The sequence below is a fragment of the Chelonus insularis genome, unplaced genomic scaffold (assembly GCF_013357705.1).
Source record: "Chelonus insularis isolate UGA/USDA-ARS -01 unplaced genomic scaffold, ASM1335770v1 contig_399_pilon, whole genome shotgun sequence".
NCBI classification, from domain to species: domain Eukaryota; kingdom Metazoa; phylum Arthropoda; class Insecta; order Hymenoptera; family Braconidae; genus Chelonus; species Chelonus insularis.
The window spans coordinates 189,585-203,407 of record NW_023276554.1 but is presented as its reverse complement, the minus strand read 5'-3'; the positions used below and the strand labels follow the sequence as shown (position 1 = coordinate 203,407).

Sequence of the window (13,823 nt, the reverse complement as noted above, 5' to 3'; positions counted from 1 at the left end):
GAACTGTACATACTCGTAGAAGAATTAACTGAGATGTATTTTATAAAGCTTTCAAAAATATAAATATAGAAATAATTTCGGCACCAAATAAAGCTGCCATTCAACAACATATTTAACAAAAGAATGTTTATTTTTTCATTTTTTTTTATTTTATATCAATTTTCAATGATTTTTTTATATTCATTTGCAAAATTCGCATCTCCTTCTTCTACATATTATTTACGCATTCCAATATATTTTTAAATTATTTACATCTATAATATACACCTAACAGTAACTGTGTATGTACAATTTCAAGAAATAGTTGTAACTATTGCCTATGTATACTTATACTTTAATTATGTTACTATTGATCGAGTCCATTTAATACGATATGCATGCGAAAAATTATTTACTGACCTAGACACCGTCATCAACCTTTTTTTTTTATCATTCAATCGTTCTCGTTTTTTATATGCAAACTGATGTACAAAATTGCAAGTATATCCACAAGGGAAAAACATAACTGTCATCATTATTATTGCTTAGCATCTACATATCTTTCTTTATAAACAAACCTTTATATTTCATATTATTGTATTATCCTTTAATATGAATATACAGACAAACATTTCATATTTCTGGAAGAATATATCAATCACCATTGAACCATGAGTTCACCTATAAAAATAACGCTGGAACAAGTATTGTTCAGCAACAAATATGTGTTTATATAATTATGTTCATGTATTAATATTAATCATGTTAATAACTACTGATTCATCAATTAATTGCTCTTTGTACAAGTTTAATTTTTAGGAAATATTAACTATTAATTTTTTTTCTCTTCATTATATTGTCGTCATTTTACGCCTAATGTCTCAATGAAAAAAATTAACGCGTATTTCATGCGTGTGCTCGAAGATAATTTATTAATTCTTATCATGTTGATCGTTGCGTTCACAGAAATAATTAAATTTGATAAAGCTAATAATGATTTTAATTTAGTTATTTTTTTTGTTGCTTATAAAAATGATGTGCGTGTCGAGCAGGTTACAATGCAAAGTTACTACGATAGTTTTAGATGTTGCTCTTTATACTGTAAAGTACGTGAGCAGCGTGTTCATATAAAATATGTCAACCTTAATTGTATAGCAAAAAATCACTACAAGATTGCATTCCTCCACTCTTTTAACCTTTTTCCTAATATCAATAATTTCTCTCACAATATGTTATACTGGCAGTGACAAATCACTTTCACCGAGCTCGTTATTTTCAAAAAAACAGGCCATTTTTGTTTATCATTATTTTTCTTCGTTACTAAGAAATATTGCTGTAGTGCATGTATATATTTATGACTAATATCATTATAGCTATTTATTATCATTGTGAAAGTAAAATTTTCAATTTAGATTTCTCCATCAGGAAAAAACAGACAATTGCTAGTAACTATTACGTCCATTAATGAAAGAGCATTGCAATAAAACGGCAGTTTAAAGTTAGGATGGAATTGCCCTTTACTCGTTTCAATTGGTTTTAAACTTTTTCTAGAGAGTGCAATTAACAATCTATACAAGTGGCTGCTCGACAGATGTTTTTAAGCTTTAGTGCATTTTTAGAGCAAGCATTCACCTTCAGTCTTAACAGATCAAAATTTTCAGTAGAATAATTTCTACTAAATTAGTTATCAACGATCTTTTTCGTTGCTTGGTACTTTATTTGCTTGCCTTTAAACTACTGAGAACATTAGCTTGTATTTATTGATGATCAAAATTATTATCAACAATTGAAAATTTTTATTTTATCAATTTAATAGTAATTTATACTAAACTACTTAATTTACTTCATCTATATTGTCACAGTAAATATCGAGCGATAAAGAAATTTTATTCTTCTATCTTCTACGACATTCAAATATTTTCACTTTGGCATTCGATGTTGCATTGTAAGTATTTTTCTAATACTTTTTTATGTTCAACTTCTATTGATATTTTTCAAATCATGTTTGACAAATATTCATATTTAACTATACTCGAAAATTAACATCGAGCTGTAATTCCTATTTTACAATACTGACTTTTTTATACATTATTTAACCTTCGTGCCATACATCAAATTTATTTAATATCAATTTTGCAGTAATTAGAACTAATTGTAAGGCTATTCACCCTTGGAATAATTAACGTTTAATTTTTTTTTTATAAATCAACGTATGGAACGAAGGTCGGCCTATCTCAGGATGGTCTCAATCTGGTTCCTTTTTTATTGCTACCAAAAGTAAACCATGTTCCCACTTTTCGTCCAAGAGAATTCGACGAGTTGGGTTGATATGCAGACATATCGTATGCTTCTCTTTTGTAAGTTTTATCTGATAGGAATATGTATAATTGTAAGTAAAAAGTCTTAATTATTAAAATAGGAAAAAATATCAACAATAAACATACTTCGTGGCTTTGCTGGTGGTCGATGATGTTGTTGTCTTGTAGCAGCGAGTCTAGCGAGTTGTCTTGCCGCAGCAGGGAACTCTAGACCTTCATTACGATCTTGCTCAACCAGTCTACGTTCTTCCGCCATCGCAGCGAGCCATTTACGCTTTTCTTCTGCACTTCTACAGCAGAAAAGCAACCACTTATCTCGTACACAGCTATAAACCTTTAAACAGTGTCTGACTGTCACTCCAAGTTGGTGATCTATAAAAAAATCATTCATAAAACTTGGAAAAGCTTCATTTACAGGAAACTTTTTTGTTAAATATTTTAATAAACTAACCTTTGCCGTCAGGAACATCGATTACTTCACTAGTGTCCAAGTAAATGCGACCTTTATACACATACGTATCACGTTTGAGAATGTCTTTCTTACAGTAAACGAGTTGATGATCAAATAAAAAGAGGGTGATATTATTGGTCCACATTCCAGTTGTAACACGAACAGCATCTCCTTGATAAATCAACTGAGATGATACTTCTATCAGATCTTCACCCTGAAATATCCAACATTATGTGTTATGAATTTATGCGATTTAGTTAGTATACAATTAGAAAGAATCTTAATGATACTTTACCTCCCATCCTTCGACTCTTAACTGCCAAGCTGCGAGCTTTTCAAGACTTTCCATTCTCCTTTTACGTTCGTTTATGAGAACCGCAACAGCGCGCATAGCATCTAGAGCCTCACGGATTTTGTTATAATCTGGATGATCAACCTTAGTATATTTGAGCAGTTCAGCAAGTTGAAGAGGGTATTTACAAATTCTCTGTACAGGCGTTAGGAGATATCCATCGAGAGGAATTTCAATAAGACCGCGCATCAATCGACAAGCTTCAAAAAACTTGCTGTATCGATTGTGGCGATAAAGTTCTTGGAGAGTGACTATTGCCATTGGATGGCTGTTGCAATACTCAGAATACATACGAAAACCATTTCTCTGCGAAGAATAAATTATATATCAAAAATAATACATCTTCTGGACTCGAAAAAGAATAGCTGATAGAATTTATTAAGGAAAACAACTTACATGAATGAGAAAGCATTCAGCTACGCAGCTTTTATGCGGCGCATTCCAATCGATACGTGCTTCGAGATCCTTTAAAAATTCTGTTTGGAATTCCAACAAATCTTCAAGATTTATGAAAATAGTTTCGATCTGATCCTCAGTGAACATATCAGTACGCCTTCGACATTCCGCAACGTAACCTTCAGCAACATCTCGTAACACTTTAACGAAGTCACGTTCAGTTTGTACAAGTTCGCGCACTACACTACTTCGAACTTGTTCATTTGATAATAGTGAGATACTGGTTCGTCTTCTTGATTGAGAACTGGAAGATACACCAGAAGCCATAGCAGCCAAACAGTCTTCTACGGTTTCTTCTTGGCTTACCCGCAGCTGTGTATAATTAAAGAAAAATCATTTAATACATTTTTAAATTTATAACTAATCGTTATAATAAATAAATATGCAATTACAAACCCTAACGAAGGCTGCAGGAAACCATCCATGTTCTCCTCTACAGCTTCCCCACCACCAATCTTTATCCAGTGTATCAAGTACATCAATAAGATCTCCAGCACGAAAAGCAAGTTCTTCAGGTTCAATTGCCACGTGATCCCACACAGCTTCAGCTAATATTGCTATTTCTTCATCCATAGGTTGTTCAAAGGACTTTTTTCTTTCACTTAACGAAACAATTGACGACTCAGAATCAGACATCATTTCGTCATCAGATGTTCCAAGAGCACCACCAGCACCTCCACTACCACCCGATCTCAAGTCTTGCTCGTCTTCTGATAATACATTGCCACCGGGAAATTTCGCACCTGTTGTTGGAAAAAATAAATATTAATATTGTATATTTTAATATATAACAAATAAATTAAAGATAAATGCGCTTATATTACCAATCTTTCATAATCACTCTCGTCAGCGTAGGCATTAATTAAATATTCTATTCTCTTTTTACAAATACTATGCCAATTAATTAAACTTTGAGATTCTAATGAACTCATGCAATTCATTGTTACAATAAATGAATAAAATTTATTAAAAACAAATAAGTAACTTGATAGCTACTTCGATGAGTCGAGCATAAAAGTGATGATCAACAATCATTTAATTACTCATGCGTCGTATGGTTATCTAGAGCTAAAAGCATGCGAAGAAGCAGAATAAACTACTAATCTGCATTCTACTACGCTAGCTCATTTCATCAATTTTTATAGAGGCATTTAAAATATATATGTATATCCCACCTGAAGTTTTAGTACGCATCAAAGGCGACAACTGATTTATCCCGAGTGGTTGACTTAATGAACGTCTCAAATTTGTCCGAGAGTTTCTCCCTCTGGCGTTACTGCGTTCAAATAATTTATAAAAAATTTATATATGTGCGAATAAAAAATGGAAGTGAGAGTTACTTAAGAATTACAAGTACAAGGGTAAAATAAGTGGAAAGAGCACTGCAAATTCCACGAATGTTTATATTAAGGGTTCAAAGAAAGGTAGCCAACAGGGAAAGTAGTTGTCTGAAGGATATGACAAGCGTGTGTATATACTTTAAGCTCGATTAAAATTACAATACATTCAGCAACAATATTATATGGATATGCGTCAAATACGTAAAACAATACGATGGTAAATGGCAGATCAAAGTATAATACGAGGAGTTATTATTATAATAATTATTATGATAGTATTATTATTGGTATAGTAGTTGTTGCATATATGTATGTATATTTGCCCGTTTTACCTACCACTATTTTCCCTCGATTTACTGGAAAGTTTCGAATAAATAACTTTAAATTTATTTGACCGACGACAATTTTTATGTTAAGGAATGTTATTGAATTAATTAATGTTTATGTTGTGTTTAAGAATATAATGAATTCATTTTTCGATTTTATTACTATGATGATAATATTAAAGATTTTAGGTGATTATTATATTTTAAGCGAAAACACTAAAAATATTTTCATGAAAAATATGGTGAGTAGACATTCACGCCATAATAAAGGAACAAAGCATCGTGATAGCATTTAAAAAGCTATTATCATTTAAGTAGCGTTTAATAATATCATTAAAAAAACGTATTTCTTAGCATCAAAAGACTTTATTACATATTTCGTTCACTTGAAAGAAACAATATCGTAAACTTTATCTAACATATCAAGGACTCTTATTCGTTGTTTCTTTCAAGATTGATGTTGATGACAAAGTGAATGAAACAGCTGAAAATATTTTTCAGGCTCCGTACCTTCGTAGTGTAACGATGTCATGAGAGGAGTGTCTCGGACTCAACCTTGGCGGTCTTGTCTTGATGGGCGATGGTGTTGACAACATTCTTCTGTAATGTAGTTGGCCACTGTATCCCCGGGTGTCCCACTGTAATAGTCTTTGTCCACCAAGATCACTGTTAGTTCTTCGAACGTTCTGATGTCGTACTGCTCGACTTTGCTGCAGGTCCGTCTAACAAGAAAAGATCTGATTTATGAGTCTAATTTACATATTTAGAAGAAAATACATCAATAAAAATAAGCACTATATAATTATTACAATTTTTTATTTGGTATTATTATAAAGAGTTTAGAAATATAATTAGCATGTTAGGTAATTCAACGTCAACCATCGTGAATCAAATATGAACTGAGAAACAACGTGTCATTTAGTTTATCCCCAACATGAGGATGCGGTTGCGATAGACTCCACAACGGACTGATATGGACACGCACGTCCGATAAATGGCCTACATGTTGTCATCGACAATTATCATTGGCAACAAACAAAAAATGACAACAGTGCATACATGGATTCTGTAGTAAACTATACACTATTTTCACAGTTGGAGAGTTCTGTGCTCGAAAAAACTCGAAACGGAACTCTACGGTTTTTGCCGTTCTGTTTACTACATCCGCTTATCTTTTAAACTAATGGTCCGAACCCGAACAAATAATTTTTACTCAGTGTCAGAAGGTATATTTAAAAGACTTCCATTGATGGAAGAGATTAAATAAAGTTTTTTCTAAAATAATCACCCAGTAACATGGATAAACCAACACTAAGAATCATTTTTAAGATAAAATCGTTTTTTGTCAAATTGTGAAAATATTAAGTAAAAAGAAAAATCCTAGGATTTAAAGTTAATGACTGGCTTTAGATAGATTTGCTCTAATATGTTTACATATCCTTTGTAAAGGCGCTTTACCTTAAATTTGTCAATGAGTAACTGATTAATGAGCTCAGACTGGGGTCGGGATTTTTCATTGACTCGACGACGAAGAGCTGGCGGACTGTCTGTTTCATCTGGTGCATCAGTGTCATGCGACTCAGAACTATCACCAGCTCCGTGACTTCCACCACCACTGCCTCCAGTCAATGCTCCTCCAGATACCATCTAAATAAAAATAATTATGTTAGCATGTGTGGTTAGTAGAATAATGATATTTATAAAGAGAAATTTTTTGGTGATCTACTTTATTTAGAAAATGTTATACGTATGACATTATATGAAAATTTTTAAAAAGTTTCAGGATATATGGTATTAAAAACTTCTGACATTTACCTCTATTTGAATACCACTATCTCCGCTATTGCATTTGGCATTTCGAGCAGCTTTATTATTTTTCTTTCTTTCCTTACTTGTTCGCCAGACAAGAGGGCCAAAACTGCAAACAAAAAAAATTTTAATTACTTTTGTTCGATGAAAAAAAAAAAATTCAATTTTTTAAATGATTAAATTAATTCAAGATGTGATTCTTCTTATTTACCGAAATTTTTGGTCATTATAGTCTTCCTTATGTTGCTCAAGCATTGGAGCAGAATCTTTTTCATCTTCATCTCTGCTAATACGTACTATAGAAGATAACTCCCCATCATTCTCTGGTGGTAGTGATGGTGGATGTGGCACTGCTGATTGTCCATCGCCTTCAAGACTTCCTTCTTTGCTTCCACGTTTATGGAATCTTAATGAGAAGCTTTTGCGAAATTTTTGAAGAACACTTTCTTGCTGATTCTGGGAAGTATTTTCTTTTAAACGATATGATTGTGAGTCACCGTGGCCACTTGGATTATTTGAGTCTTGAAGACGTGAATGTTGAATAAGTGGAATAGTTGCTTCAATTAACGGGTGCTCAGTACTCAAATCTCGTCTTCTAGACGTCTCTTCATTAGCATGTCTATTTTCATCACTTGACCATTGTCGACTAGTTTTATGTAACAGCAATAAAAATATTTTGAAATTAAGTAAATATTTGAAAATGAATAAATTGAACAAAAATCAATTCAATGAAAGGTTCAGAAGAAAGTGACGAGTTGATAAGTGTGGGAAATAAATTTCGGACATTCTGAAAATTTCTTTATATGACAATGATCATGCATAAGTTGGAAAAAAAGCGACTGACTGGTTGAAGGCGTGTGGGCGACGTTTCCCAGAAACTATTCGAAGAGGGTCGGTGTCAGGTAAAAAAAAAGCAGGAGGTCTCGTTTGACAGAACCGAAAACTAGGAATTTAACAAACTTTCTCTTTAAAATTCTATTAAGAGACAAATTAATGTAAATACATAAATGTCATTACATCACAATCAAGTTTCTCGGTAGATTGGAAAAATTGATCAATCTGGAGTTGAATCAAGTCGATGAAGATAAATAAAATGAAACAAGTTTATATACAACAATACAAAAAGAGGCGGTAAGTTTAAAGAGCTTTCTTGGAATATCTCTTAAATACATCAGGTTCCAAAACTGGAAGAAACGACTTGCACTACACAACAGGAGTTCCATTGAGATTGTAATTAGAAACCAGTCTCTACCGCACTATATCTCGTGTTTATTCAGGTACTACATCTGCGGTGTTGTAGTCAACTTGCGTGGAAGCACAAAATTGAAGATGAAATACAAAGTAACGTCTTCATGTAAGTTAACAAAATATCTTGAAACTATAGCAAAAGGTAACTCATTGAGTCTACAAAATAAGGTCATGGAGGTATACAAAAAGACTTTTGAACTTTCTTTTGATGTCAAGATAAATTTAAGTCACCCCTTTTAACGTCTTTTTTATTGTGCTACAAAAGACGTATACAATTGAAAAAGACCAATATTTATAATAAACACCCAATTTTTATATAGATATTACCTCTCGTCATGATCCAAAAGTGCTGGGGTACTGGAAGCTTTGATACGTCTTTGAGCCCGACTGATACCAAGTACTCCTCGTCGTCTTTCTCCCAATGTTTCTCTGGGAATTGACTGATGATTGTACGATGGCTACAACGAGAAAATAATACATATAAATGAGAATCTAAGAAATAGGAATCACGACATGATAGACAAGGATCAGGTCGTTGACTTTTCAATTGACCCGAGGATGATACTCAGACTTGAATTAATTTAATATCTACTTGGATCTGCAGCAATAATCACAAGAGTACTTATGCATAGTTATGCATTAAATTCTTCTATGTCTATCTATATTTTTTAAAATTTTCTCTATTTACTTAAGTTCCCATGATACTAACAGTTTTAAAAGATGCCAATTTATAATGTAAATTAAAAGATAAATACAATAAATAAATGAAATCCAATTAGTTACCCGTAATCGTTGCTTCACACTCAATAACTTCCGGCACTTTACAGTAATTTTATCCAAATTAGCTTCTCTTTTTCGCTTCATTACAAATGGAAAAAATGAAATATTTCACTTTTCATTGAGATAAATACCATTAGAAAGTAGTAAAAGTTGTGAATTTATAAGTATATATATTTGTGTCGATAACCATCATTTAGAGAAGTATTCCTCAACATTACTTATTATAAACTGACACTGTTATGGCGCTAAATGGCGGTGATAATGATCCTTAACTATCTAAACACTAGAGTGATTAAAGTGAGTAGTAGGTATATGAGTCAAGAGGCTGATACATCATTCTATGCTTAGTAGCTTAGTCAATTTACGTAAATAAACAAAAATCTAATATACTCAAATCTTCATTTAGTACTGAGTTAATTTTAATTACATTTTAATTAACTTATATGTGATATAATTTTACTTAACCCATTAACTTAATGTCTATAATGCCTATACTATAATATCATTTATTTATTTATCGAAATCTCTGATAAATTTTTAAATAACATTAAATTATTCCAAGAATGAATTTTATATTTTAATTTACTTCAATTAATTGAAAATAGTATGATAAAAATCATGTTTTATTTCCTAAAAATAAATATTTTTTATGTAGAAAAAATATTAAACAATGAATAAAATACTTGACCTTATTTCTACCAATGAAAAACTGGATGCAAATAAATTTTCTTTAGAATATATTTTTTTTTAATTTCAAAAACATGCCGCCCATTCAGAAAATACCTGCTGAGATTTGTAGTATATTTATTGCTACAGAGGTAAGGAAGATTTTTAATCAGTATTTTTAATAAAAGAGAAATGCTATGAAAAAAAAAATTTATTTAACGGAAATTCTTCACTATACCACCAAGGCAGCTAGTTATGAAAGCTTTACGTTTGTATAATATTTTATTTATTGAAAAAAGATGTTTAATCTTTGAGTAGCTGTATAGGTATTTTCCATCAATGAATGAAGAGTTATATCAGTCAGGTAGATCGATAGGCGGTCCTACGGTAATATTTCAACGTGTTACCAAGTAAAGATTAAGTAATAAAAAATTTGTACTTTTTTAAATTGAATTTAAATCTTTATCAGCAAATGCCTTAATAATCTCCAAGTTGCTCCAAAAAAGATTAAACAAAGTTTCTAATGAATTATTTAGTGTTTCTAAAAATACTGGTGCTACTTAATCTGTTGTTAATGCTACAATGAATCAATAGCTCTAGTGCAATGTTACTGAAAATACTGAAGTATTGTAACATCATTAACTTTATCCAATTATTTTGGTACTTTATCCAGCTGGTAACATATCCGAATCCAAGATAAAAAGAAAAATAATAAGGCAAGTGAAAAGAATAATCCAAATTTAGAGAAAAAGATAAATTACCGATCCAGGTGCTGTATGAGGGGAAGGCAAGCCATCTGGATGTAAACGAGGACTTGGTGTCGACCTTCTCGAGCCGTCAGAACGATGCCAAGTAGACGACGAGGTAGGTTGTAGACTTTCGTCCCTGCAAACAGACATGATAAGAATAAATGTTAAAATAAATTCAGCGGAATGAGAATAACGAACAAGAGAATTTAAAAGACAGATCACTTGTCTCTTAGAGTGAGTTCCGGCTTTTCTCTATCTCTAAGTTACAAACGTGTTGGCGAAAATTAAACTTGAGAATTTGGAGCAATAAAGTAGCCTATGCATTAATCACTGCTGACACTAGAAACCAAGAGTGGAATTGAGGGTGCTGTTCCAGCAGTTAAATGACCTGGAAAAGTAACTCCCACGTTTCCTAGTTTCCCCATTTCACACGAGATTCTGCTCTCATTAATTATTGTGCAACAATCTTTTTTCCTAATATGACGAATCATCAAATAATGAAAAATTGAAGTTATTCAATACAACTTATTAAAGGTTAATAAGTTCATTGTTGAGCCTTCAAACTTCTGGCTATTAAAGAATAATTGAATTTGTGTTGAAAACTTTATCAAAGTGGATAATCATAGAAGCACAATCGGATCCAATCGAGCATTCCAATGTGGGGGAGTATAGACGCGCCTGTTAAACCGGTTTTCTTTACTCACTAAAATCCTTCAAGTTTTACTAACTAGTATTTCTAAATATATCTCCTAATATATCTACTGTTTAAATGTTAAAAATACATTTATTACTTTATTAATAATTTGAAGTGTCATAAATTTTCAATAAGCAACCAAAGGAAATAAACTGAACGAAAAGAAATAAAATGTTGGCTCTTAAAGTTATGTTATGTCTTAACGGATCGAATTTAATTAGACAGTGCGAAACGTTGTAAATTGTAATTCGATAGGTACGTGTGCAAAGGTGACGTATGTAAGGGGTTATGCATCAAATCATGGCATCAGCTTTCACGCGAACTCAGTAGAGAAATGAAATAGAGAACAGGTAGAAATGTATTTATCTTGTAAAATATATTCATGTACCGAGACTTTTGTAACATCACGTACGACTAAAGTCTCATCTTGGTCGTTTTTTTTACGGTTAATACACCTTGTCTACCTGAAGAATTTATTGAACAATGAAACGAATCGCGAACAAAGAAATGTACTGAAAAAATATTACTGTGAGAGCAAATGTTGTTTATGTATATGTTCATACATTTTTTATATTTTTCTTACAGGTGACGCAATTGTAGCCTCCTTGAGCAAAATTTCATGCTGAATTCTTGCATCATTCTCTTTTACTGTCCTACTTGTGATAACGTCTTTATCCAAAAGCAAATGAAGATTTAACGACAATAACACCACTTATTCCAAGTGGTAATAATAAAAATAATAACAATAATATTGAAATATAGTTGAGTATATTTCTTGGTATTTATTTCCATCCTTTTATAAGAGTTTGAATTAATGAAGAATTTTAGATAAACCAACATTATAGACATCTACAATTGCAATACAAATCTGGTTAAACAAGGATCATTAACAGACACGCAAAGGTCAACAAATGGTTTTTTATTTGGTGTAAAATACTGAAAGAGAAATTTCTACCGTGTGAAATGTTTCATCTGAGTAATTAATTGAAACTTTTATTTCTATATCTAACACTCTTTCTACTTATATTATGTTATTAAACTTTGTAATTTTATTCTAAAAGCAAGAGGTTCTGTATTAATATTTACATTTAATTTGCATTTAAATATTTCCTTATATTGATACAATCGAATAGTTATATTGAAAACTTTCTCAATTGCTGACATTTAATAAGATTTATGGAATTGCTTCAAGTATTTCAATAAATTTTCTATTATTTCCCAAATTTTCTTATTCACTTCATCTATTTACTTCAGAAATACATTATTGTAATCGATTTACAAAGTTTTATTTTGTTTTACGAGCATTCATGCATTTCAGGTCATCAGTTGGTGTCTATTAGATGTAAAAGTTGGATCAGTACCAATGGAAAAATTCAATGCATTGTACAAAACGTGAATAAAATACAGTATTAGCAAAATAGTTGGCTGTTTAGCATTCAGAAAAAAGAGATGAATGAGACAGTGAAAGAAAGATTGTTGGCTTATTGCCTGGAACAATTTTTCAAAAATAGCAACTATTAATATTCTGTCATAAATTTTGAGGCTTGTGGTCTCAAGGCGTCGTTGTAATCTTATGAATGACTAAATCCATCTCCATGAAAGCTGTCAACTAGTATTCAAAACTATATAATAGAAATTGCAAAAGTTTACGCAGTGAAATGGTTACGAGGCCATCATCTTGAAGAACAAGTTTAACACTTGAGGACATATGGTATTCAGTAATATTTACATTGACACTTCCGAAAAAAAAATCTTCTTCAGAATTTTATGTTTCAACTTATGATTGGCAAAGTTCAATGATACCGGATATTGCAGTATCTCTTAAAAAAATAATCGATAAATTCCACCAACTTCCATACGGTCAGAAGTCTTATAAAAGTTCCATGACTCAATTCACACGATCGCTGCTGAACTTAGTGCATAAGAAAACGCAAAAGAGAAGGTAATACATATACATATGGGTGAGAGTACTTTCCATGGTATTAAAACGAAATTTTTTCATTTGCAAATCCAATCTGGATCAAGCTTATTTACACGTAATCTCCTTCCGATATCTTGAGGTAGATATCAACTTGAAATAAATTCAATTGTTAAATTGCATGAAATCTACATGCAAAGCCCATGAAATTCATTCTATGGGACATCTCAAGTGTGCACGGATAAGCCATTGAGTGTCGATTTATCTGGATGTACATGTGTATAGTCGATACTGTGAGATGCATCGAATGCAGGTCGAGCAAATACTTCGCTAGGTGGTCGTGAGCGTCACGGAATGGTATCGACCCACGGAATAATAATAGACATGCTCTTGAATTCGCTAGCAACTGTCGGACTGAGTTCCCAATTCAATAGCGAAAGGTCGAAAAATGTTATGAGATTATAAAAGATTTTTCAGAGGACACTGGACAACAATAGAAATTATTCAAATATTATAAGCCTTGCTTTTAGTTAGTATTCATCGTTAAATAAGCAGAAGAATAAATCTTTTTATTATTATCTACCAGCATATGAACAGTAAATTTTTTTTGACTGACGAGTATTGTAATTTATAGAGTTGAATTTTTTAATAATTATTAAAAGCTTTTCTTAAGTTTAAAGACAATGCCATCTTCTTATCATAAGTATTGTTATAGTTATGATGTCTTTTAAATTATT

General features: G+C 31.7%; 1 protein-coding gene across 3 annotated transcripts in view; it reads right to left on the bottom strand.

The window, feature by feature from the left end:
* Window positions 1–1,286: 1,286 nt before the first annotated feature.
* The window catches only part of RhoGEF3 (Rho guanine nucleotide exchange factor 3), a 53,557-nt gene continuing 41,020 nt past the window's right edge, over window positions 1,287–13,823 (bottom strand). For all 3 annotated transcript variants that reach the window (XM_035085182.1, XM_035085184.1, XM_035085183.1), the window contains 13 exons: window positions 10,487–10,610; window positions 8,607–8,737; window positions 7,243–7,677; window positions 7,038–7,140; window positions 6,681–6,869; window positions 5,733–5,944; window positions 4,732–4,832; window positions 3,953–4,299; window positions 3,497–3,868; window positions 3,044–3,406; window positions 2,749–2,962; window positions 2,424–2,669; window positions 1,287–2,347 (listed from right to left, as the gene is read on the bottom strand). In XM_035085182.1, coding sequence (XP_034941073.1) covers window positions 2,214–2,347; window positions 2,424–2,669; window positions 2,749–2,962; window positions 3,044–3,406; window positions 3,497–3,868; window positions 3,953–4,299; window positions 4,732–4,832; window positions 5,733–5,944; window positions 6,681–6,869; window positions 7,038–7,140; window positions 7,243–7,677; window positions 8,607–8,737; window positions 10,487–10,610 — 2,971 coding nt within the window. In that variant the 3' untranslated portion in view covers window positions 1,287–2,213. The remainder of the gene's footprint in view (window positions 2,348–2,423; window positions 2,670–2,748; window positions 2,963–3,043; window positions 3,407–3,496; window positions 3,869–3,952; window positions 4,300–4,731; window positions 4,833–5,732; window positions 5,945–6,680; window positions 6,870–7,037; window positions 7,141–7,242; window positions 7,678–8,606; window positions 8,738–10,486; window positions 10,611–13,823) is intronic.